Source organism: Erpetoichthys calabaricus, chromosome 2 (assembly GCF_900747795.2).
Source record: "Erpetoichthys calabaricus chromosome 2, fErpCal1.3, whole genome shotgun sequence".
Classification (NCBI taxonomy): Eukaryota; Metazoa; Chordata; class Cladistia; order Polypteriformes; family Polypteridae; genus Erpetoichthys; species Erpetoichthys calabaricus.
Window position 1 is genome coordinate 202,997,591 of NC_041395.2, and position 25,919 is coordinate 203,023,509.

General features: G+C 39.1%; 1 protein-coding gene across 1 annotated transcript in view; it reads right to left on the reverse strand.

Annotated features, from left to right (window-relative positions):
* Positions 1–284: 284 nt before the first annotated feature.
* The window catches only part of p3h2 (prolyl 3-hydroxylase 2), a 109,949-nt gene continuing 84,314 nt past the window's right edge, over positions 285–25,919 (reverse strand). The window contains exons 6-15 of the mRNA XM_028795028.2: positions 20,949–21,038; positions 15,143–15,183; positions 14,677–14,768; positions 9,040–9,167; positions 8,854–8,949; positions 8,588–8,738; positions 5,493–5,610; positions 5,272–5,347; positions 5,047–5,187; positions 285–2,876 (exon numbers count right to left, since the gene is read on the reverse strand). Coding sequence (XP_028650861.1) covers positions 2,784–2,876; positions 5,047–5,187; positions 5,272–5,347; positions 5,493–5,610; positions 8,588–8,738; positions 8,854–8,949; positions 9,040–9,167; positions 14,677–14,768; positions 15,143–15,183; positions 20,949–21,038 — 1,026 coding nt within the window. The 3' untranslated portion in view covers positions 285–2,783. The remainder of the gene's footprint in view (positions 2,877–5,046; positions 5,188–5,271; positions 5,348–5,492; positions 5,611–8,587; positions 8,739–8,853; positions 8,950–9,039; positions 9,168–14,676; positions 14,769–15,142; positions 15,184–20,948; positions 21,039–25,919) is intronic.

Consider the following 25,919-nt stretch of genomic DNA (forward strand, 5'->3'; position numbering starts at 1 on the left):
ACCAAAATAAGGTGAATGGTATTTTTTAATATTTGTGCTACACACACCACTAAAGCTATTTACAACTTTTAACAGTATTCTTTAACATTCAGTATATAAAAGGTATTGAACTGTGCAAATTGCAATGAGTAAAAACGTTAATACATACTGTATGTATTTATGTAGAGTGTGCAACAGCTTATTTGTAAAACACAATAGATGTATTAAAACTGTTGTAAATTGTACACTTTGAATTTGGCATGTCTAACATCTAAACTTGGAGTGTAACATTTGCATGACCTGTCTTCTTTCTTTTTTTAATTCATTTAACCCCAAAACAATGCTTACACCCAGATTCATTGATTCAGTCTGCATGAAAACTGTTGAAGATAAAAGTGCTTAGAAAAACAATCACAAAACCAGAACAAAGTAATGAAATCATGCAGGCATTCCAAAGAGAATGCAGCTCTATAATGATTGAGTAGGGATTACTGTCCTTTTTGAAAATGTCACAAGGCAGGTTTGCCATGTTGAGTCACAGAGTGAATTAGTGGATCTTCAGCTAATCACTATAGATAAGTTGCCAACAACATTGCTGATTGTGTGTACTCTTCCAGTGATACTTCTGTGCCTATCAGCACAAAGGGATTTGTGGAACTTGCCACTGAAGAGAATCTGAGGGCAGTCCAAACTGCTACAGCATGACACCAGTTCAAAAATACTCTTTTGCATTAAGTACTAAGCACTAGCTGTTTTAAATAAAGAATAATGTCAGTTTCACCTTAGGCTCATCATCCTAGAAGCTGCCCGGTGATCAATGGTGAGTAGTACATGTCTGTGCAGTACAAAGTGTTGCTGTAGGCAGTGCGATGGTTTGCCATATGGTCGTTTCTCTGGGCTTACCATAAACTTTCCAATTAGAGTAAAATCTTTCTGACAGCAGTTGTTGACAGAATTATGCCATGGTCACATCTGTATGGCCAACATGTTCCATGGAAATGTCAGACAAGATTTACCAGCTGTATCAGGATAACAGCTGATTGTTCAAATAGCATGTAGTCTAGACATTTTTGGTGTGCTGTAGCCAGGGCTGGCACCACCATTAAGGCAAATTAGGCATTCACTGATTATAATGCGGGAAAGAAAATCCAGCAGCACAGGTTAGCTATCGAACATTCGGTTGGTGCACTAATGAACTTGGCCTAGGGCACAAAATAACCTGGCACTGGCACTGGCACTGGCTGTAGCCATAGTCCAAAATCTTAAAACTCTGGTTTTCTTCTTTTTTTTTTAAAGTGAGCCCTCTAGTGGTGATTGTGAGAGTGACAAATATGCACACCTAAACATTTGCATAGCTATTCACATTGGCCTCCCTTGCCAGTTTTCATGCAAATGGTGCCCTCATGTCTGGAAGCAACTATGTTATCAGAAAGTTTTTCATTTCTTGTTTTTGCTGTTTTGAATGCTCAAATATAGTAACTCCTCACCATGAGGAAGCAATGACAGGTTTTTTTTAACCTACTATCTTAAGTTTCTGAAATAATAAAATCTGCAAGAACTCTTTTGAAATAAAATAAATGAAGTTTCTCTGGTTGTCAACATTTCAAGGCTTTAAATATCAGGAAAAGGCAAAGAAAAAAAATCTAAATCAAAGTCATTGAATTCATTTGTGATTAGAAATGGCAAGTTTCATGCTCTTAGACTTCAACCTAAAGCACAGAATGTGCACTTCAATGTGATATGTGATCGTTCTGTAATATTTTTTGTTTAATGTCTAATCAACAGGATCCCTTAACTTTTTCTGTACAAGAATTGTAAATTATCATTTTGAAAAATTGGTGCATCTGTTTGTGTTTTAAAGGACTCTGAGAAAGTACATAATTAACTGCTGGTCAATTCTGAGCTACCTTCATTACAGAAAATAAATAATTGCATAGAAACACATTATATGTAAGGAATGTCTGCCTGGGATAAAGACTTACACTAACATAATTCCCTAAGCACATCCCTGCACTCTTCCATAAATGTTTTTTAGAGGTTAAGCTGTAAAGACAGCTATCAGAACATGCCTGGCTTTTCCGAGCTCACAGCTGCAGTAGCTCAGCTTGCATGATGCCAGTTCTGTAGCACCCTCTGGTATGTCTGAGTCTGGAATCTCCGTCTCGGTTCCCTAGTAGCTTATGTGCAGCGTTCCCAAAATTCATCAAATGCCATCCATGTCATGGTTAGTAAAAAGGTCAAGATTCCACTAACAGAGCCATGACTAGTGATTTTATAATCTGAAGCAGTGATTCGCAAGTGACCGGTTCTGTGTCAAAGCAACAATTCCGGAGTACAACATCTATAATTTTCCTTTTCTCCTTGATATTTCTCCTGAAAAGTGAGATGATGATCCTTACTTCTTAGTCAAGGAGCAGTTCTGAATTCTAGGTTAATAAACAACACTGTTTGTCTCTCTCTGTGACTGCTCAGACTTAATTCTGGGAAAAAGATGGAAAGCAATACTTGAACGGAGTTCAGAGAATAAAGACACACACAGATAGGCACACATACACTTGGCTTTTAAAAAACTAAGACAAATCAATTTAGTAACAAAATGTAAAGAACCCTGAATGCAATCATCTGCTACAGCACATAAAATAATAAGACCACACAACCAAGCATACACCAAGCAAACTCAAGCAGTGCTCCAAGTTTCACACTCGTTCATTGGCAGCAAACATCTGGTCCAAAGAAGTAAAAAAATAAAACATTCTGTTGAAGATTAATGTCATTAAATAAATAAGATATCACTGTTGAGATTCCTACAGTTCATCTTTGGGGTTTATCAGGTTGTCCAAGTCCCAGTGCTGCTTGCTCTGCAGGGAATCGATAACTTCATCTGCCTGTAGCCTCTCCTGCAAGAAAAAACAAAAATAAAAGATTGAAGTGTCAGTCTAACATTCACACCCTTGTTCTAGACTCATAGGAGTGATGTCCTGTAGTTGCAATCCATCTCTAAACCATTAGCTACTTTGTGCAAGAATTGCTTTTTAGTATAAGTTGTTTGCTCTGTATAATGTCTTTGAATGGTGAATGCTGTAAAAGCTGCAGTCTAAGATGTATAAAAAATCATTTCTGTTTGGTATTCTGTAAAACTTTTGGTATTCATCAAAGGACAGGTGTAAATTCAGACACAGTAAAGCAATGGAATAAAATGGCATAATTCCCATACCTGGCCAGTGGCCCTGATAATGGGTTGTGACAGCAAGAGCGATGAAGAGTTGAAACCAACAGCAATATACAATGCAGAATGCACTCTTGTTAAATTTGTTGTGCCTCATGTCCACAGTGCACTGTCACACATACACAGCTGCCTTGATCATCTTGCTGGACACTATAAGGTGCTTACATTTGCTATTTCTCAGAAACTGAGGCATCTGTTCCATTAGACTACTTGTGATCATGCAGCTTCATTTGGTCATGTTGGTGTGAGAAGGTACTGTATGTGTGCCTGTAGAAAATGAGCGATATTGCGATAGCAGTGGGAGGTGCACAAAGAACCCAGTGATAGTACATCATTCTGAACAGTGAATATATATGGCTTAACAGTACTGGGACACTGCCCTGTGAGACTGGGAATGACATTAGTAACCAACAGTGAAAGACACGCTAGCAGAGCTTGGTTAGCTACCTCTTGTCGATGTGTCTGGACAGTGAAGGTGGAGTGGAGAGTGAAGGTAGAGTGCTGCACTGTGGGCCAGGGCAAGTGTGGTCAGCCCAGAGTCAAAATGAGAGAATGGGAGACATTTAGAAGTGTAGTTCTAGCTTTAAATTTGAGCTTGGTGGCATGAGAGGTCTGTAGCTGATCAGTATTCCTCAATCTGCTTTTATTTCACACGTTTGATTTTTCTAATTATTGACCATGTGGCAGAAATATTTTGAAATAACTCCTTGAGTTAGTTTTATAACTTTGGAGTCAGTTTTCCTCTGTTTAATCTCACTATTAATTACCTGGCCTTTTTTCTCTCTCTTAGACTGCATTTAGAAGAGCGCAGTAGTGTGAGATTTATTATACGCAATTTAAATAATTGCATTTTTGCCATATTTTTGAAGTTCTTAACTCCCCTTCCTTTTTTTTCCTATTCACCTTTTTTTCTGTAAAGTTTGCTCCCTTAATTGTAAATTAATACTGACAATTAACAATGAATGGAGTAGACATCAAGCAAATGATGCAGAATAATGAAAGGCTTAATAACCAGAAATTTGCTAAATTCTATTTTACTTATGTTGCATTGAGATAATTTAGGTGTTTTTTTTTTTGTTTATCTAGATTTTGAAGATTTTCATCACACTCGTTCTGATATTCATTGCACCATTCCAGGTGTTCTGTGGTCTGCCAGTGAAATACCTGCAGCCTTTCATTATTCACAGTCCTTTGCACTCATGTCTCCTCCACTCCATTAACTGTTATAGAAGAATTAAGGGAGCAAATTTCACAGACAAACCTGAATTAGTGGGAAAATTACAAGAGAGTTTAGAACTTTGAAGCATGAGGATATAAGACATAGTTCTGAATTTCTTATCAATGGCAAAGAGTGAAGTGCTAAAATGATTGGTAAAACTGGTTGGACCAAAACTGCAGCCACAGGAGTCATCAAAACTGGAATTGGAAAGCTCTGGTTCACTGGAAATGTTGCAGTGTATTGATCTGAGAAATGCAATAGGAACTGACCACAAATTAAGTAACTGGTTGGAATATATATGAAAACATGTGCCTCTCTTTAGGTCTGAAGTTGCCAACCCATTTGTGCAGTAGATTCAGTTACAATGAGTTTCCCATTGCTGCACCTTAGGGTCCAGGAAGGCAGTGGACATGGTACAGTGTTTCAGCCGGTAAAACACGCTGCATTCTTTGTGATATTATTATTTCACTTTCCTTCAACATCTACTTTAAATGGAACTCCTCTGTCTTTTATGCGGAAGAACAGTTGTTTCTCACTCTTATTCTAACAACCAATCTCGCGCACACATCTGAACAGACACTTCATTGTGTTTACTTAATATGCCAAGCAGTGGCCTGCTCACCAATTCCCTGAAGAGAGGATCCAAAGTGAACCAAAGAGCTACAGCACACCGTTGTCCCTTTGTCACGGCTTTAACTCCATGAGGATTCTCCCCACCAGAAGAGAAGCTCACCATGCGACCACAGGTGGGTTTAACTGAAGCCTGAAGAAGGAAACAAGTATAAGGACTTTGTTTAGATCTAAGTAACGCTAACTCTTCCAGATGACAGTGCAATGGACAACTTACCGTAACTGTCTTGGCATCCATTTCAGTAAAGATGAACTCTCCCCCATCAAAATCTCCATTAAGATACAAAAGGGCACTGAGGAAAAGGGATCAGGGTAATCATATGGTGAGTACAGGTTTCAAACATCCATTTTAATCATTTTTGATAACACATGGAAACGTATCCTGTACATATACGTTTTTCTCCAAGTTAAATAGCTTACTATGGCTGCCTCACAGACCTGTAATCTCTGTATGTGTAAGCAGGAGGCTCCTTCCAGCATTCATTGGCTTCGGGGTCCAGAAGACAGTTGTCTGCATGAATTGGATGGCTCAGATCATTTCGATGGTCTTGCTGACCTGGAGAGGTACAGATTGTTGTTGAGGTTTAGAAGTGAAAAACAGCAACATGCTCAGCAAACGTGTTCATTGTGGATATTAGGAGACGAGTGTGTATGTGAACTGATGCCAGGTCAGTGGGGTGGGAGTAGTAAAATGTCCTATATTTCCTTTTTGATGGATGCATGTTAAATAAGGAAGGAACTGTATTTAAAGAAAACATGCTGTAAAGCTGAATGTAAATGGAGAAAAACTAAAGTGATAGTTCACTATGAAATATTGAAGGCTAAAACAATGGAATATAACAACATAGTCCTTCTGGAGAGGCGGTGTTACTTCTCTAAAATTACAAATAATTCTAAGAGTTTTATTCTCTATTATTTATTGTCTGCTAGGTCACTCAATGGAAAGTCTCCAAAAAACTACCAGTAAAGCTTATGACACTTTTGCTTTATTTTTTAAACATAGAATTAATGATATTAGAAAACAATATTGTACATTCCCCCAAAGCTGATTCTATTAATTCCCTGTATTCCATTTTAAACAAATTAAATTCATCCACCAGGGTAGACTTACTCAATCTATGCAGAATAATTTCTCAACTGAAACCTTCCACCTGTGTCCTTGACCCCATACCAACAAGCTTTTTCAAAGAAGTATCGGATGTGCTAATTGATAGCATGCTTGACATAGTAAACTCATCACTAGATATGGGGGTCTTCCCAGACTGTCTTAACACTGCTGTTGTTAAAACTGTTCAAGAAAAATGATCTTTTCTGATAAATTTAGACCTATTTCTAACTTGCCTTTCTTAAGTAAAATTCTAGAAAAGACAGTCTTTATGCAGTTAAATGATCACTTGAATAAACATTTTATTCTTGACAAGCTTCAGTCAGGTTTTAGAACAAATCATAGTACAGAAACTGCACTTGTTAAAGTAGTAAATGACTTGTGGGTAAATGCAGACAGAGGCTACTTATCTGTTCTCATCCTCCTAGATCTGAGCATTTGATACCATTGATCACAATATTTTTAGAAATCGCCTTAGTCAGCGGGTGGGCCTCTCTGGCAGTATCTTAAATTGGTCTGAATCCTACCTAGCAGGTAGAAAAATCTTTGTTAGTTGTGGTAAGTATACTTTGAAGACACATGATATTCTATATGGTAGTTCACAAGGCTCTGTCCTGGATCTGCTGCTCTTTTCGATTTACATGCTTCCGTTAGGTCAGATTATCTTGGGGCATAACGTGAGCTACCACAGCTATGCTGATGACACACAACTGTATTTATCAACAGCGTCTGATGACCCGACACTCTTGATTCACTGACTCAATGTCTTACTTGTGTTTCTGAATGGATGAGTAGTAATTTTCTCAAGCTAAATAAGGAGAAAATAAAAAATCTTAGTTATTGGCAAAAATTGATATAATGAGGGTATTAGAAATAAACTTGATCTATTAGGATTAAAAGTCAAGATGGAAGTAAAGAATTTAGGGGTAATTATTGACTCTGACCTAAATTTTAAATTACATATTAATCTGATTACCAGGACAGTGTTTGTTTTTACTTAAGGAATATAGCAAAAGTTAGATCCCTTATAACTTTGCAAGATGCTAAAAAATTAGCTCACGCTTTTGTTTTCTGTCGGTTAGATTACTGTAATGCACTCCTTTCAGGACTACCCAAAAAAGACATCAATTGATTACAACTAGTGCAGAATGCAGCTGCTAGAAACTTAACTAGGAAAAGAAAATCCAAGCACATCTCTCCAGGTTTGATGTCACTACACTGGTTACCTGTGTCATTTAGAATTGCCTTTAAAATACTGCTAATGGTTTACAAATCCTTAAATAATCTCACTCCATCCTATATTTTGGAATGCCTGTCACCTTACACTCCCAAGTTGTAACCTTAGATCCTCAAATGAGTGTCTGCTTATAATTCCAAGAGCTAAACTTAAAAGAAGTGGTGAGGCGGCCTTCTGCTATTATGCACCTAAAATCTGGAATAGCTCACTGCTCATAGAAATTCGCCAGGCTAATACGGTGGAGCACTTTAAAAAACTTCTAAAAACTCATTACTTTAACGTGGCTTTCTCATAGCTACATTTTAGTGTATCCCTGTCAAACTACATGTATGTTCAATTATCATTTTCATCAAGGCTCCACAATACATACTAATCCCTACTATTCTCTACTGTTCTTTTTCTAATTTTCTATGGTGGTGATCTGTGCCACCACCACATGATCAAAGCACCGTTCAGTCCCTACATTGGTGGATTGAAGGCCAGAGGTCCACATGACCATCATCGTGTAATTCTTCCATGTGAAGCCTGAAAACCTTGAGGACTGATTTAGAACATTTATGTTAGGTAGAATGCCCAGTGTGTGGTCTCTTGGCCATGGAACCCATGCAGATTTTGTTTTTTTTTCTGCAGCCCATATGGAGTTTTTTTTTATATTTCTGGCCAACTGATCTTACTTTATTCATTGTTACTTAGCATTGCCTAATCTTATTTTTCTTTCATATAAACATTTCTTTCTTCATCTTGTAAAGTACTTTGAGCAACAACATTTGTATGAGAATGTGCTATATAAATAAATGTTTTTGTTGTATGACATTGGATAGGGTCTGCTTAGTTTAACAGAAGATGTCTAATACTGACTGGACTGCAGGTTATGAGATGAGCTTCAGTTGGGGGAGTAGGGGAGGGTCTCGGGTATTGCACCTCAGTTTTGTTAGGGTAAAATGTAACAAGTCTGAGCAGTTTTAAACTGATTAATATTGGGAGGTATTTGTGTTGCGGAAACGGTTTGTTCCATATTAGTGGCATAAGCCTAAACAGATATTATTAGTTCGTTTGAAGGACACTCGATGAAGTCCTGCAAATGTAACATTTTAGATGGGCTAAAGGACGCTGAGCTGCTTAGCTTGTAGAAGAAGTCGTATGCTTCAAGTGATAATGTTGGACAAAATAAACACGAGTTTCTTTCCATACCTGTAAGCGCAGTGCGGCACACTAGATGAGTGTATGAGAAGTATAGCGGGGAACTCAGCATGAAGTAGGACTCAACAATTCTCCTTGCTTTCTCACTGGCTTCATAGAAGAGCTGGGCACTTGTTAAAGGAATCCGTCCCTCAAAGCCATACTGGGAATACAACGAGTATATAATTAAGCTGGTGGAAATTTTAGAAGCTGTATATTGATTGTATGGTGGTCAGTAGAGCTGCCACTACTTGCTCGTGAAGGTTCTAGACACCCACCTGCAGGGCTTTCATTACGGTGGCACCTTCAAACTTTTCATTGGGTGTGTGTGGTGACATTCTCCCCCTGTAACCGTCTCCAGCAATGGAGATTGTCTGAGAAGAGACAAACATAAATCCAAGTCACATTAAGTCTGGTCAAAAGATCACAAGTTTTATTAAATAACTTAGATGAAGACCACTTACATTGGCCACGTCTTGGAGAGCTTCACATTCCTGCTTCGTTATGACTTTTTCAAATAAAGCCCTCTGAGTGCCATTGAGTGCTTCTGAGTTTAGGATCAGTTGTACGTTGTTGTAGACTAGAGGTCCACCTGTGGAGAGAAACAGAGTGATGAATAATAGCGTGTGACATTTTCTGTGATTTTATAGAGGCATTCTTGTCATGTGTACAAAATTCAATAAAATATAATACACGTTACCACTCCCCAATGCCATGATTAACGAGCATAATAACCTTACCTCAAAACTTCTGTCTTCCTTAACATAATAAATAATTTGGGTCTTCGTTATCTGGTACTGGACTAAGCAGATTAAGAAAATAACAACAACCTAGGAGCCACTATCACATCACAGTACTTAGACTGCTTTTTGAGGCCCACCTGATATCTCACTATTTTCAATTTTAAGTTTATTGTCATATTAGGTGAAGTTCTTACTTGCATGTCTTATTTTTGGATGCTTTCCTTCTACATTGCATGAATATGTGCCTACTGTGGAGAAGTTGGATTAGCAACTGTTTTCCCAACTCACTGGATTGATTCCTTTTTTTTGATTGGACCAATTTTTATTTTCTACATAATAATGTATTTGATTGTTGCATCATAACTCATTTATTGCAATGGACATATTAGGAAATAAATAAAATTATTAAAAATGACTTCTTACTCTCTTAAAGACAAACGGAAAAATCAATCTCACAGAAAGGAACAACAGGGGAGGTTGGGTGTTTATGGTGGCATAGAGGTTAGCCTCCATGCTCCAGGTGACAGAGTGTGAATCAAAGGCCCAGTCACTGTTTGTGTAAAGCTTGAAGATTCTTTCAATGTCTGCACGGATTTCCCACTTTCTGCTCCAGTTATCCTCCCTCATCCCAAAGATGTACATGTTAGATTAGTTGGTGACGATAAAGTTGCCTCATATTAATGAACGTGGGTGTGACTCCCACCCACAGTTCAGGTCTAGCTGTCTTACACCCAATGCTAGGCTGTGGCCTTCGTAGGTTTGACTTGGCTTAAGCAGGTTTGATGATGGCTGAAACAATGAACAACTTGCTATGACCCGTTTTCTGCAAAATTATATTTCATTTAGTTCTCTGGTGGGTAAGCCCTCCTAACAGTATCAACAGTGGAAATGGGTACTGGCACTAAACTCCACATTGCTTACCTTCTTCATGTTCTTCATACGAGTATTCCTCAATTCCACATCACTGCCTCCCCTCATGTTTACCTTGCCATTCCTCGTCTCACGTCAACCTATTTGATCTTCACTTCACATGATGGCAGCTCTCCTTTCTTCACCTAACGCCCACATCCTTCAGCACATGCTCAGGTTACTCATTGTGCCCCCAGGTTTACATTTAAATTTGTTTAGCAGACAAATTTATTCAATTAAATACATAGCAGAAGTAGGAAGTCAAATTTTAGAAATAAACTTCATAAACTGATATTTGCAAAGAAGGCCGGCCACAAGCGATAAAGCTGCCTGCCCAAGGGGTGTCACCAATTTAGAACCAGACCAAGAGATTCCTCCAAAGGGGCAACATGTCTAATGACAGGCACCCATTTACACATTTCCTGCACTGAGGTGACATACTGGGTGTTAACTGGGTTGGAGTAGACTATAACAATGAGCAGTGAAATCAATTAATTACGTTAATCGAAAAATAGTATGGTTAGTATGTTTTACAGCGTGCCAAAAAGATGACTGAAAACTGGAGTTAATGGGTGAGTACTGAAAAATTATTTTATATACTGTGCATAAAATCATAGCATTGAAAAATTGATAAGGCCAGCAATGGACTAGTGCAGATCTAGAAAGAGATTTCCTTCTCTGCAGTTGTCGTTGCCTTGATAAGCCTCAGCTTTCTGTGGTCTTCAGTCAAGAGGAAAGTGAAGGAATGGATGAAAATGTACATTCAATTATCAACACATTTAACAGATAACATAATCTCCAGAATAAATATCTTAAAATAGTTAACAATGTAATCTGTACTGATAAAGTGTAAAACCTTTCAGTCAGGTTTCTCTGTTATATTTTTGTTACTGTGGAGATTGCATGTACATTACAAGTGGCATATCTAGATGTCTTCATACTAGAAATGATCACAGCATATGTTATCTATTTATAACATATGTGAATTTCCAATCTATTTATAATGTCTTTAAAATAGCAGAGTTAACTTTGTCCGTTTTTTTTAAATGACCTGCTCTGGCACAGGTTTGCAAAGCAGTATTGTACATTGTCCCAAGTGTAAAAGCACATCTTAACTGCATATTCAGTTTCTGTCTAAATGGAAAAAGAGAAAAAAAACCTTTATGCTGTGATACTTTATATTCTTGGTTATTTGTTTAAGTGTAATTGCTTTATTGATTGTTAATGTATGAGTTATTACATCTCCGCACTTGTGGCAATCAACCTTTGTTACCTGTCCTATTACACTTGCTGAACAAACAGGCCCCAGCCTAGTGCTACCCGATTATGTTTACCTCTGTTGTAAGTCACTTTGGATAAAAGTGTCTGCCAAGCAAATAAATGTAAATATTTAAAAGAGTGCCAACAATATATTTTATACACATTCAAAGTATATTTAATCAGTTTACAAATTTCAAAACTTGTTCATAGACATTTCAATGTATTATATTTTCTATAACTGTATTTATAGGTACATTTGCATAAAATGCGAAAAGCACCTATTGTTGTTGTCATGTCTGTCCACAACAAACAGCTCGGCCCCCCACATTTTTTCATATTTGGTATACTTATTCTTCAAGGAAATTTGTTACAAAAGTTCACTTGTTGTCATGAAATCTCAAATATGTGCAAATTTTTTAAATTTCAAAAGCTTCCTTTTATAAAGCATATAAAACTAATTTTCAAAATCGTCCACCCTAAAACAGAAGCATTCTGAACGTCCTAATTAACTTCTGTAACCAGTAGAGGGCTCCACTAAGCCCCCAAACCCCCAGACACAAGTAAACAGCACAGTCCTTGGTTCAAACACAAGATCTTCTTTATTTTTTGAACACCACCACCAATCTCCAAATTCTCTTTCACAGCAGCATACTATGATAATGGATTTCTTTTCCCATTCTGCACCCCCCTTGAAGCCTCGTCCACACTCCTCCCGGCTCTGACTGCCCATGCGGGAAACTCGGCTTCTTTTATGCCAGACCCAGGAGTACTTCCAGTGCCACAGTATTACCCATTGGAAGCCTTTTAAAGAGGTTATAGTGTGCCCCAACCCCCCCTAACCTAACCCGCGGCTCCCTCATAGGGCACTAAAGAACCCCAACATGGCTGTCCCATAGGATTTCAATTCCCATCCTGCCCTGCGGCTATCCCTATGGGTGTCCCACCAGTGGGATGCTGCCACCATGTTTATGGGGGGAGAATACCACCGTGGGAGGCAGACACCCTCTGTCCTGTGTCCTGTGTTTGTGGCATCCTGTTCTGGATGCCTGTCCCTTTAACACTTCATCCACACTGCTATGTTTACTCTTTCAAATTTACTTTGAGAGAACTCATTTCAATTTGTATATTTCCTTCTTTTACACATTCAATAGCTGCTCTTAAAAATCCTTTATACGGGTTACTGAAATACCAGCACACATGGCCAGGCGCTCGTTGCCACCGTAGCTGTCTGTAATGACAAACTTTAACATAGAATTTCACTCTCCATAACATACTGCATCTTTCAAAAATGTAACATTTAAGAAGTATTAACTACAATTTGACATGGACCCTCCACAACCAATAACTAATGACAGTTCATCGATCAACGGCATTTTGACATCACTTGAATTGGAATCTGCCATCTCTAAAGGCTACTAAAGACCACCACAGGTCTATTCGGCCTCAATTAAAAATATATTCCATACACTCTACTAATGCATCTCATTAAATTCGATACTTCACAATTGTTTCAAAAATATTTTAAAAAGCCAAAAGTTGATATATCTGGATTTAATGAAGAAAAAAAATCTTCTAAAAGTCTGAATTAGCGTAAGTCACCCTAATACAGAGTGTTCATAAGAAAAGTAATGATTTACTTCAGGAGGTAGAAGTACATAATAAACAAGAAAAGTTGCATCAAATATTTTAAATATTAAAATGTGCGCTTCAATTGAAATGTTTCAAGTCAGAATATTCTTGATTGTAAAAGAAATTTGCCATTTTTTGCCATCTGATAGTGGCACATAGAGGGCTAAATCCCTAGTACAAGATAAAAATCAAAAATAACATCAAATTCATAATCCCTGTCCTTGAAATAATCTAAAATGACAACCTACCTGCTTATGTTTGAAATTTGTTATTTTTAACCTTCTCTTAGAGGGATGGAACAACTGGTAATAATAATAATAGTAATAATAATAATAATAATAATAATACTAATAATACATTTTATTTAATAGGTGCCTTTCTTAACACTCAAGGTCACCTTACAATGAAATTAAGCAATATTAATAAAATAAAAACAAAGAGAACGATAAATCAAAAAGCAATAAAGTACAGAGGTAGCAGCAAACATACAAAGATAACAGGCAGTAACAGTGTTAAATTTGTAGCTGGTATGCCAGTTTGAAAAGATAAGTATAGAATCAAATATCAAAAATGTTATCATATTCCTGAAGAGCAGCCTCAAAATAGCCTAAAATGAAACTCCACGTGCCTATATTAGTGATCCCCAGTTTTTCAAATTTTTGTGAAAAGGAGTAACTTTGACCAAAGTGTCCCATTAGATGTGCCATGCTCACTTTCCAGCACTTCTGAAAATCTTTGCTGAAGACACCTATCAGTTTTCTGGGTGTCATTTCCTGCACAAAGGTCCACAGATTGCCTAAAAATTAGGTATTTTTTTGGGGGGTCTAGAGGGCCAAAAATAAGAGGAGTACCCCAAAAAGCCTGATGTCTCCCATAACTAGACATCAAGACGAGTCAAACAGTATATTATATGGGGGGGTATCTCGTACTTGTGAGCCAAGAGGTGCCAATTTAAAAAGAAAATAGCCTAAAGTGATTTGAAACATCACTGAGAATATTCTAACTTTTGAAAACAGTTAAAAATGTCCTCTAGCAAACCTGAATGAACGTTTTTATTTTTTTCTGTTTGTTTGCCACTCAGTGGTCCTTTGATATTATTTAATATGTTATGTAAAAGGTCGGCACGGTGGCGCAGTGGTAGCGCTGCTGCCTCGCTGTTAGGAGACCTGGGTTTGCTTCCTGGGTCCTCCCTGCGTGGAGTTTGCATGTTCTCCCCATGTCTGTGTGGGTTTCCTCGCACAGTCCAAAGACATGCAGGTTAGGTGCATTGGCGATCCAAAATTGCCCCTAGTGTGTGCTTGGTGAGTGTGTGTGCCCTGCAATGGGCTAGCACCCTGCCTGGGGTTTGTTTCCTGCCTTGTGCCCTGTGTTGGCTGGAACTGACTCCAGCAGACCCCCATGACCATGTGTTAGGATATAGCGGGTTGGATAATGGATGTTAATGTAAAATGTCAGCTTTTTCCTTCCTTTCTCAGTTTTTTCTTTTCCTATTCTAGTATGCTTTGCCCAAAACCTTGCACCTTGGGGTCTATAAATATATTCCATTCAAATATCATTTACCTTCTCTCAGCTCTCGATCTGGGAGTAAAGAATTGTTCCTTTTTTCCGAGATGGGAAAATACTCCAGCTCTCCATCGGTGCTCGATGGTACCCTTAGTAGGAAAACAAATGCATATTACTAGCTCATTTAGGAATATCTGCAGCATGGCTGACTTTAAAAATTCTTTTCTAATCTTCCATTGCTGATTACAGTGAAAGAAAGGCATGACATAAAATAAAGACAGACTGAGCTTTAGTAACGTGGCACGGCTATCCATCTGGTTAAGGCCAGGTCACTGTTGGATGTGTATGTTCTATGTCCTTCTTATCTTATTGGTTACTTAATTATTTTTATATTTAGGTATTACTTATTTAACGCCATCGATTTATGTGGTAAAGATCTGGCATGTGCCCTCAGCCCCATGTGACTACCCATTCCTGTGTCCTGCAATAATGTGTTGGCACCGAATAAGGCAAGCGGGCATACCTATTGACATCCTCCCGTCCACCACTGGAACTCCAGTAATTCTGAAATACACAAAACACAAGTTAGAAAAGTGGCAGTTCAGCAGGGATTAATGGAATAATAGAGGGGCAAATACAACATATACATACTACTACCAAATTAGCAATGCATCACGGTGACACACCGTCACTTTACAACAGGCACATGAGTGCAGCTCTACAGTTGTAAGGACCTACAGTCAGTGCTTCGCCATTAGTTCTCCTGTTAATGGTCCAAAAGAAGAGAAAACAGGTGGAAAAGGACTGTTTTTATGACTTTATCTCATTGGAAAAACAAACACAAAAACAGGCCTATTAAAAAAAAAAAGCATTTTACAAAGTGTCTGTTTTTTAAAGCACCAACTCTGGGTGTGATATTCTTTCTTCAGTTTAATGCATGGAGAACACTTTAATAGTGCAGTAAATGAAGCTCAAAAACACAGACAAATCCACAATAAAACACAACAATACAAAAAGCTCAGACTTTGCACACGCAACCCCAACTCCCCTGATCAATGACACAAATACAACAGGGTCACACACGATGTCACACGGGTCAGATGGATTGTACTTTGTAGCATAAGAGGTGCCATGATGGCTTCTTTCTGACTGAAGTGACACAATGGCTCAATACTTCCACCAAGTCCTGCGCTGATACAAGTCGCTCCTGTTTTAATGCTGATGGCCATTGTAGTGGCTCAAATATATTAATACACTGGGTCCTCAAAGACACTGAATTGGATTAAGCATCTTACAGAAAGAGATGACATATTATACAGTATGCAGATTTCTTTCTTTCTCCCATATCCTACATCTGTATCTTTTTTTTTGTTATTTATGCTGCATTTTGTTTCTTTGTATATCTAGAACCATTATGATTCATGTTTATGTTGCACTTCCTTTTGTAATACTATATTTGTAATTTTTGTATACTTTTCTGGGCAAAGAATAAGTTAAATTGTAAATTTGATAGATAAGTACTTTATTTGGGGTGAAACGTAGCTTTTACAGAAGCTCAAAAAAGATAGAAATATTAAAAAAAAGCAACAACCACTCCTTCTTTGAAAAATAGAAACTTCTAACATAGCAATCCCAGTCCCAGTGAGGCGTTACGCTGACATAATATTGTTGGTATAAGGAGCACCAGTTTGGTTTTTGACACACTTCTGCTGAATGATTCATTGGCTGAAAGTCCTCAGTGTTAGTGTGTCAAAAAGAGGATGTGCAGCATTATTCATAATGCCACTCAGATTGTTTGAATTCTCTCCTTTGCTACGACCTCCAGGGGGTCCAGAGTGTACCCTATAACTGAGCCTGAAATTAAATTAGCTTGTTGATTCGGTGGTCCTCTTTTGAAGTGATATTACCAGCCCAGCACACTACAGCGTAGAAAATGACACTGGCCATCGCAGAGTTATAGAACAATAATAATAATTCTTTGCATTTATATAGCGCTTTTCTCACTACTCAAAGCACTAAGCAATTGCAGGTTAAGGGTCTTGCTCAAGGGCTCAACAAAGCAGAGTCCCTATTGGCATTTACGGGATTTGAACCGGCAACCTAGAAGATGTGAAGGATGTCACATTAAAAGAACTCAGTCTCCTAAGGAAAAAGAGCCTGCTCTGCCCTTTCTTATACAGTCCCACTGGTGTCATGAGACTATTCCCACCTGTTACTGAACCCCCCAAATATTTGATGCAGTTCATCACCTCCACATTCACTCCCTGAAGAGTGGGCTTACGGTGAACTGGATTTAGTGGGCTTGGTAAAGAATAAAATGGCATCCCAGCCTGTGCTGTTTCCTGCCTTTTGTTAATTTTGCAAGCATATGGTTTAGAATGGATATCTTATTCTTCTTTCGGCTGCTCCCGTTAGGGGTTGCCACAGCGGATCATCTTCTTCCATATCTTTCTGTCCTCTACATCTTGCTCCATTACACCCACCACCTGCATGTCCTCTCTCACCACATCCATAAACCTTCGCTTAGGCCGTCCTCTTTTCCTCTTCCCTGGTAGCTTTATCCTTAACATCCTTCTCCCAGTATACCCAACATCTCTCCTCTGCACATGTCCAAACCAATGCAAACTCGCCTATCTGACTTTGTCACCAAAACTGAGCTGACCCTCTAATGTCCTCATTTCTAATCCCATCCATCCTTGTCACACCCAATACAAACGGTTTAGAATGGATATAAGGATCCATATTTTTAAATTGGGATATTTTTGTGCTGTTTACCAGTTTCAATTAAAATTTCTATATTCATTATGTGTGCAATGGTAATAAAAATAAACTGAATGGAAAAAATGGAACTCATCGATGGTTTAAAAGTTATTTATCCATTTTCCTAACCTGTTTTTTCGGGGAAGGATAGTAGGCAACTTCAGCCTATCCCAGCAATCACTGGGCAGGAACAATATTGGGTGAGGGCACTAGTCCACCTCACACACACACACACACACACACACACACACGCATCAATTTAGCAGCAGTGTTAAAGCTATTACTGTAATAGGCTGGATATTGCATCTGACTAAGAAAACAATTCTCACCAGCAGATGTCACTGCTGATCTATAAATATGAAGTTTTAATCCTCAACACAGCAATGAGCAGATTATGCTGGGGAGAGGTAAAGAAATTTGGGGAGTCTTGTTAGTACTTACTGCCCCCTGTTTTGTTATGAATATCATCCACGATTTGAATTTCAATAATGAAAAAAAGGATTAAATGCTAAAATTGATTGTTATAGCAAAGAAGTATCTGATCCTTAAACCCCTGAAATTCATTCACCTTCTGAGTTTATGGCCATGTAAAGGTGAAGCTAACACTGTAACTCTGAGAACACGTTTTCCAGCCTGCTACCAGACATACTGCAGAAGTCAACTGGAAAGGATTAAACCCAGATTTTTCACTCAATGAATGTCTATGTCTCAGCTTCTTACTAGACCGAATCTAATTAGAACACTTTTAGGAAGAACAGACCACTCAGGCCAAAAATGCCTGTCAATCCAATCTACCTAATTCCTTTAAAATAACATCAAGTCGAGTTTTGAAAGTCCCTAAAGTCCTGCTGTCTACTACACTGCTTGGCAATTGATTCCATGTGTATGTGGTTCTCTGTGTAAAGAAAAACTTTCTAACGTTTGTGCGCAAGTTACCCTTAAGAAGTTTCCAACTGCGTCCCCATGTTCTTGATGAACTCATTATTCAAGTAACAGTCTCACTCTACTGTACTAATTCCTTTCTTGATTTTGAAATCAGCAGTCAAATCATCTCTAAATCTCTGTTTTCTTAAAACATTCCAACTCCTTCCACATAGTTCATACTTAGCAGTCCTGGAATCAGTGGACTTTTCACTAGCGCTGCTATGCCTTTTTTGTAATATGGAAACCAAAACTACACACAGTATTCCAGGTGAGGCCTCACCAGTGTGGTTTAAAGCTTAAGGATAACCTGCTCCAACTCGAACTTCACACATTGTGATTTATAACCTCACGCCTTATTAGCCTTCTTAATGACTTCTGTACACTATCTGGATGTCTAGTGCTCTAGTGAGAGTATTGGTAGTAGTAGTAGTGTTGCACAGTACTGAAAAACACAATCTATAAAACAATACGGTACCAGCAGTTTAGTGCTTTTACTACTGGAAGTCAACAGTAGGTTTAGAAGACCTTGTGCTTAGCACTTTGCTCTTCTGGTCTTCGAGGTTCTGGATACTCCACTGAACCATATTCAACTTTGAAGAGAAGGAGACTCCATGCTGCTCTTCAACAATCTGGAGACTCCACTCGGGTACCCCCTCCCAATACTCTTTGACATGATGGAAACTCCATGTGGAACCTCCTCCACTCCTCCCATCAATGTTCTGGAAAATTGAAAAGGTGGATGTGCAGCATCTGGTGGTTGAAGTGGCTCTCCACTCTCTATGTCAAGCACATGGAGTGTTCTGAAAAGTAATGCAATGTCTTCTTCTTGTTGTTCAAAAGTGGAACCTTGGAGTGCGGAAAGGGAGGGAGGGCCCAATTTATGTGGCGCAACAGGGAAGTTGCGCAATTGTGTGCCGCACCATGGAGGCTGTAGTGAAACACTTGAGGATTTATCCATGATTTGCATCAGTATCATTTCAGTGCTAATAATGAAGTCTGAAAGCTGGTACCAATACCGAAGTTAAAATTTAATACTGATCCAACACTAAGTAGTGGTGGTAATGCTAGTATCATGGTGTGTGCAAAGCAGATTGCAATTTTTACTTTCATATAATTTCCAACATGCAGCACATCACCACTGTTCAGCCCCATAATAAGGTATATAATAAGGCCCCTTCTCATAAGGTTCAAGTTTCAAACCTCCCATTGTGTATTCAAGTCTAACATTTTTACTTCCTATGTGTAATACTTTACATGTAAAACATTAGACTTCATCTGTGACGGCACGGTGGTGCAGTGGTAGCGCTGCTGCCTTGCAGTAAGGAGACCTGCGTTCGCTTCTCTGGACCTCCCTGCGTGGAGTTTGCATGTTCTCCCCGTGTCTGCGTGGGTTTCCTCCGGGTGCTCCAGTTTCCTCCCACAGTCCAAAGACATGCAGGTTAGGTGTATTGGCAATCCTAAATTGTGCTTGGTGTGTGCGTGTTCCCTGCGGTGGGCTGGCGCCCTGCAGGGGGAATTGTTCCTGCCATGCGCCCTGTGTTGGCTGGGATTGGCTCCAGCAGACCCACGTGACCCTGTGTTAGGATATAGCGTGTTGGACAATGATCGACTGACTTCATCTGCCACAAATTTGCCAAAGTCCCACTGTAATCATCTGGCTGATTCTTCACTATCTGCCATTCCATTTAGTTAAATATCATCTTAAAACATAAACAGCTTGTTATTTATGTTCTCATCAAAATCATGTATATACTGTATGTATTTAATAAGGCCAGTGGCTCAGCAATGGAATGGGACAACATTTTTAACAAGACAACACTTTTAAAAAATTCCTTTCACCATTGCTACCAGAGTCAATTTTGCATCTACCTCTAGACTATACTCAGTATTTGATCCTTAGACTTACCAGAATTTGAGACAATGACATGATACAGAGAAGGTAATTGCACAAAGGAACCACTAGGGGTCTCAGTTTGAACGGTTTTGAAATTCTTGGCACAAAGCCAACCACCTGTCCCTAAATTGCTGCTTCCCCTTGTTTGAGTGCAGTCAGCCAGGGGAATTCCTGGGTGTCTCTGGAATGGCAGCTTATGCTATGGAAAACAGAAACATGGATACGTCATTGGAGACCCAGCATCTGCAGATCTGTGCTTGACGTCCTCATTCTATTTGACAGTGTAGCTCAGAAAATCAGAGAATTCCACTTAAATTTCAGAAAAGCTTGTATGTAGATTTCATGCCAGGCATCCCACCGAGTTTTACTGCTGTCAACTCTATTTTGGGCATCAGTGTCCCTAGGAGCTTAAAATTGCAGACACTGAGCAGTGAAAATATTTTCCAATTTCCGCTTGGCGGAGATCCTCTTGTTCTCTGTTTCGTGTCCTTTGGTGCACCTGCCCTCTAAGGTTTGCCCCTTAGTACTCCTTTTGAGCTCCTTGCCAGTTGAGCTCTGTTCACTGAAGTTAAACACCATGGAGTGTAACAATCTCCAACATCTCCTTTTACCTTGGTGCTCCAGAATGACTTATGGCTCGACTTTTTTTCTTCTGCAACTGGGACACAACTTTAACTGCTTCTTACCCAATGTATCCCCAAAATTATTAAACATACTCAAAACCATGAAACATATGCATAAGCTGCCATACCGATTCAGTGAAATCCAGTTCCATGATCTCACTTCCTAGGTGGAGCAGTGCCACTTCCTTCTTGTGCCTCCTCACATAGCGCTCCACGTCCTGTTGAGACAAAATACATTAGTACACCATTAATAGACCTTCTTATACTTGAGAGTATATTCTGGTCTGACTGACCCTCAATGTTTAGACATATTCTTGAATGCACCTACTATGAGAAATCTGTGATGGTCTCCACAGCTTCTATTAGAGACCAGTTAGACGTCCCATCACATTGATACTAGATTACCTGTTTATATATGCAAATCATCAAATGTAATTTCCACAAAAATTGTGATACCTCCAAATCAGGGGCGGGCGATGTTGGTCATGGAGAGCCGCAGTGGCTGCAGGTTTTTGTTCCAACCCAGTTTCTTAATGAGAAAACAATTATTGTTGATGAAACACTTATTGTTTAAGTGACATTTTGATGCTTCATTTTAGTGGTCTCGCTTGTTCCCCACCCTCGTTGCTTATTTCAATCTTAAACAGCTGCATTAATTGTTTTAATGGCTCCTTATTAGTAATAAAATGTAAATGACAAAGCAGTTCTCCATCCAGTTTGTTTTCATTTACATCTGTGTGTGTTCATCATGCACTGTTTGATTTAATAAAACATGTAATAGAAATTGTGACAGACTGAAAATGATCTGTTTTAGGCTTCAAATCATTTGGATGATATCCTTGGAGAGTCAAAAATCTACTATATAAGATCCTTACATTGCAGACTAACAATCCACTGCGGCTCTCCAGGACTGACATTGCTCACCCCTGGTCCAAATGATTTACAAGAAGCATTGAGAAGGGGCTGAATGGCAAAAATCAACCATACCACTTCTCCTCAGCCCATCAAAGCAATGGCCACGATGAAATTTAGTCTGATCCACTTAATGCTTCAGCTCTCCCATTACAACTCTGCTCTGTGATACCCCACTCAGCGACTCATCATCCCTGAGACAGCAGCAATGGAACTGAAACTAGGGGCCAATCTGCACTTCTAGCTGAATTACACAGCAGGAGGCTCACACCTCTCACGTCACATTTGTCAATCCCCTGTGTGACTCTAAGTCTCAACACAATTTCTTTCTGCTCACTCATCCTCCCTGAAACTGTAATGGCAGTGCTTGAATTTGGAGCTTAACTTCAGTTTTGGAGGAGGATGTTCTGTAAACCAAGTTTACAGAACCACGAGTTTGAATGTCAACACTACTGTCTGAAGAATGATCAGCAGGGACAACAGGCGTTTTCTTAAATAACTTAGTCGACACATTGGGTGGTATGGCAGGAACCCACCAACTGCACTCACTAATACCAGACCAATTTAACCTCCTTATAGCGGTATTCTTATCCTGTTGAATTTTTTTAATAAGAAAAATGTTATTATGTGTAACATGCAAATCTCAAACCATCAACATAAATACAGTAGGTAAGGTATGTCTAGTGTCCAGTGCTGAACTGTTACAGATTTAGCACACATCCTTCATGTGACAAGTTTTAAGACAGCCACCAATGTTGTAATTGGCCTGTAAAAGCAAGTTTCTTTGCACACTTTTCTTCTAATATTTTTTCTATTGCTTGCACATGAAAGTGGGCGGAGTGGTTTATCTGAGGCTAGGGATTTGCACTGGCAATCGGAAGGTTTGGTAAACCCAAAAAGTGACTCTACTTCGTTGGGCCCTTAACCTGCAATTGCTCCATCCTGGGTATGACGTTAATCTGCATCCAGCCCTGCATGCAGGCCCCCCAACCTGCAGGGAAAAAATTGGGGGTTGGTGGCAGAACTGGCACTCCAGCCCACATAACAAACCTCACACTGGTTCCATTCCATCCGAACTAGTGTGGTGCTGAGGTGTCACCCGTTGTACGGCTGCACTTGGGTCATAATCTGGGATGCTGAGTTGTTATGTGCAGCAATGAGTAGTATCAGTGCATGCTCCTAACCTAACTTTGCACATGAGCGGGTAGAATGTCAGTGCCTGACCTACACAATGGACATGCCCATTTTGTTATTGTACGCTACCACAACCCAATGCTTGGTGACTTCCACATTTCCTCTGACACAAACATTGACAGTTGCTGCATTGTGAACACAGCCTAGTAGGCTACCATCTTTCTCGTTCTACCACTTGGTTGCAATCATTTCATGCTTCTGCCTTGCTGAAACTTCACAAGACCGAACTCACCAGGCTTATCACGGCAGTTTGGATGTACAGTGTCATATGCATCAGATTCACTATCTGTGTCAGCATCTGGCAACTAATTCACATTGTCATTGCCATCATTTCAACTAACGGTACAGTTTCAGCTTGTTCTAGAACTGGCTTTACACTTTTTTGTATTTTGATTGTGTGTTTTGGTTAAAGGCTTCTCGTCACTCATAAATATTAGCACAGAGGGGAAAAACATAGACATATTCATGACTTTTTGCAGCATGATATTATTTTATCCACTAGTTGACTGCAGCAGTGTGTCCAGAGCGTCATTCAGGCTTTACACTATACATTGAATCATAGTAGTTTACCCAGACAGACACTCGGGCTTTACCATATTTACATAGAATTCCAAGCCTAAGATACGCTCAGGGTCTTACACCAAAGTGGTTAACAGAACAGATAACATATAACAAACTTTTTTGTGGGTTTTTAAAAAACTTGCAAACCCACTAGGCATAAATTTGCTCTAAGTTGTTATTCCACTACTTATATTTAACTCTACTAACTGCAGTATGTGACACTTTATATGTATGTCCCTGTCCAATTCACAGTTTTTATACCCAAGTAATTCATTTTTGGTGTAAGTTCCATGTTTTGTTTTCTATTTGCAAAGTTGTTTTTTGTTACAGTTTTAATTTTCTTTGTTTGCACAATGCCATCTTATTTGCTGTCACATAACCACAATCATCACCAGGAATGGCATAACAGGATGTGACAATATACAGTAAATATGGCAACGACTGCACACTGATTCCTCCCTCAGATTTAGCTGATTTCCCAAGTTGGCCCTAGCATTTTGTACTTTGGTTTTGACTTTGTTACTGGCTTTGACATTTGCACTCATCTCATCTCTTGGAGTTGGTTGCCCTTTCACTTTCTTCGAAAAAGTCCATTGGCTCCACTTTCATTTGCTGGCTTCCCTTTTGCTTGGAGTATCCTGAGGCACATAAATGTGTCCTTAACACTAGCTGATGTCCACTTTAAACATTGATAGTCTGCTACTTTTGTTGGGCTGCTGCATCTTCAACACAAAAAAAAGTGGTAGCCATGGTATCACAAAATATGGTTGACGTGTTATAAGTTAATATGTCACTTACTGTTGCCATGCATGGAAAGACATTTGCATGCAATGGGCCCTGCTTCTGAGAAGAGGCTCTCTACCTGATAGCACTCACTACTTTTAAACTGACTTACAGTAATTGTACATTTTCAAACGTCTGGGTACCCCTGTAGGTAAGAGTGTTTAGATAAAATATTGTAGCATAACAATACAATCTTTTTTTCCTAATTCAGGTCTGAAGTGGGCCAAAGTCTGTTTTGGATACACTGGGTGCAAAGCACAAAACCAGTCCACCACAGGGCCCACTCACACATAGGAAATTTGAAATCACCAAAGAACTTAACTGGCACATTTTTTGGTTTATGATTCTTGTTAATAAAGAGTATAAGCTGGGGCGAGGTTAACATGCCAGTCAGATGGCCCATCAACCACAAAACACTCCATCCCCTAAACACTTACACTTCACCTCTGAGATGAGCAATAACAGGAGGAAGTTGCAGTGTTGGTCATTGCTGGATGTTTTCGTCAAGCATTTGGAGGAGTGGAAGATGTTGACAGTATGGAAGTCTTTTTCCATAGGAAGGAAAATCACATGAAATATCCCATTATTTTTAAGAAATTCCTTCAAATTACCCCCTCTAAAATACAATTTCCTGAATTTTTTACCCCAATGGCCCTGATTTGTCCTCAAAAGCATAGGGTTTCCCCCTGTTCCTGCAACCCTGGTTGCCAAGATGCTACACCCTTTTGCAAGAGAGTGTGATCCTGGGAGTCACACATTATGACATCTTTGGTGCAACACTTTAAATTCTGGTGCTGTGGATCCATCTGCATACATAGAAAACAAAGAAAACCTGAGTGTGTGAGTATGTGTGTGTGTGTGTGTGCGTGTGCAGTTAAGAGTGATTCCTTGATACCTGTTGGCTATTAAACGTAGGACATCTGAATGGAGACTTCAAATTTAGTTTACTGTTTTATGGTTTAGACATACGTTAGGGTGGCTGTTTGGTTACTGAATCTGGCCAGTTTACTGGCATTTCCAGTCCATGAACCTCATTTATAAAGCTTGTGTATGCACAAAAAGAGTTTTGAATTGTGTGTACTTAACTTTCCATTCAAACGTTGGGGTTTATAAAAGAAAACTTCACATAAAAACTTGTGTATATTTATAACAATTTTAGAGAAACTGGGAAATGACGACCCCCTTGATCAAGCAGGTTAATGCAGCCAAACCAGCTAAATGACGACTCACATCTAATTCATATCAACGAGCACCTTATTAAAATATGAGTTGAATGACAAACATGTTAAACCTCAAAAGTATGGAATATGATGTATAGACTCGATCTGAGTTCTTTTTCAAGAGGGCCAATGCTGCGTATTTGCACTGAAGAACTTTTTTGGTTATTTATCAGTTTGTGACTTCTCTGGGAACTGGGTGGACAAGTCAGGAATATCTCAGCCAAGCTTCACTCCATCACTCTATCATCCATCTTCTGTGGTGAAAGCCATCAATGGACTGAGGAGGTGCTACCTCCTGTTTTTTTGCATTGCTTGGATGTACATACATAAAACAGAAAATTTTTTTGCTAACATGAAAAGGCAATTTGCAGCAGTGTCCGGTTCTCCTAATGTAACTCTGATCACTTTACTGCACTCATATTGCTTTTG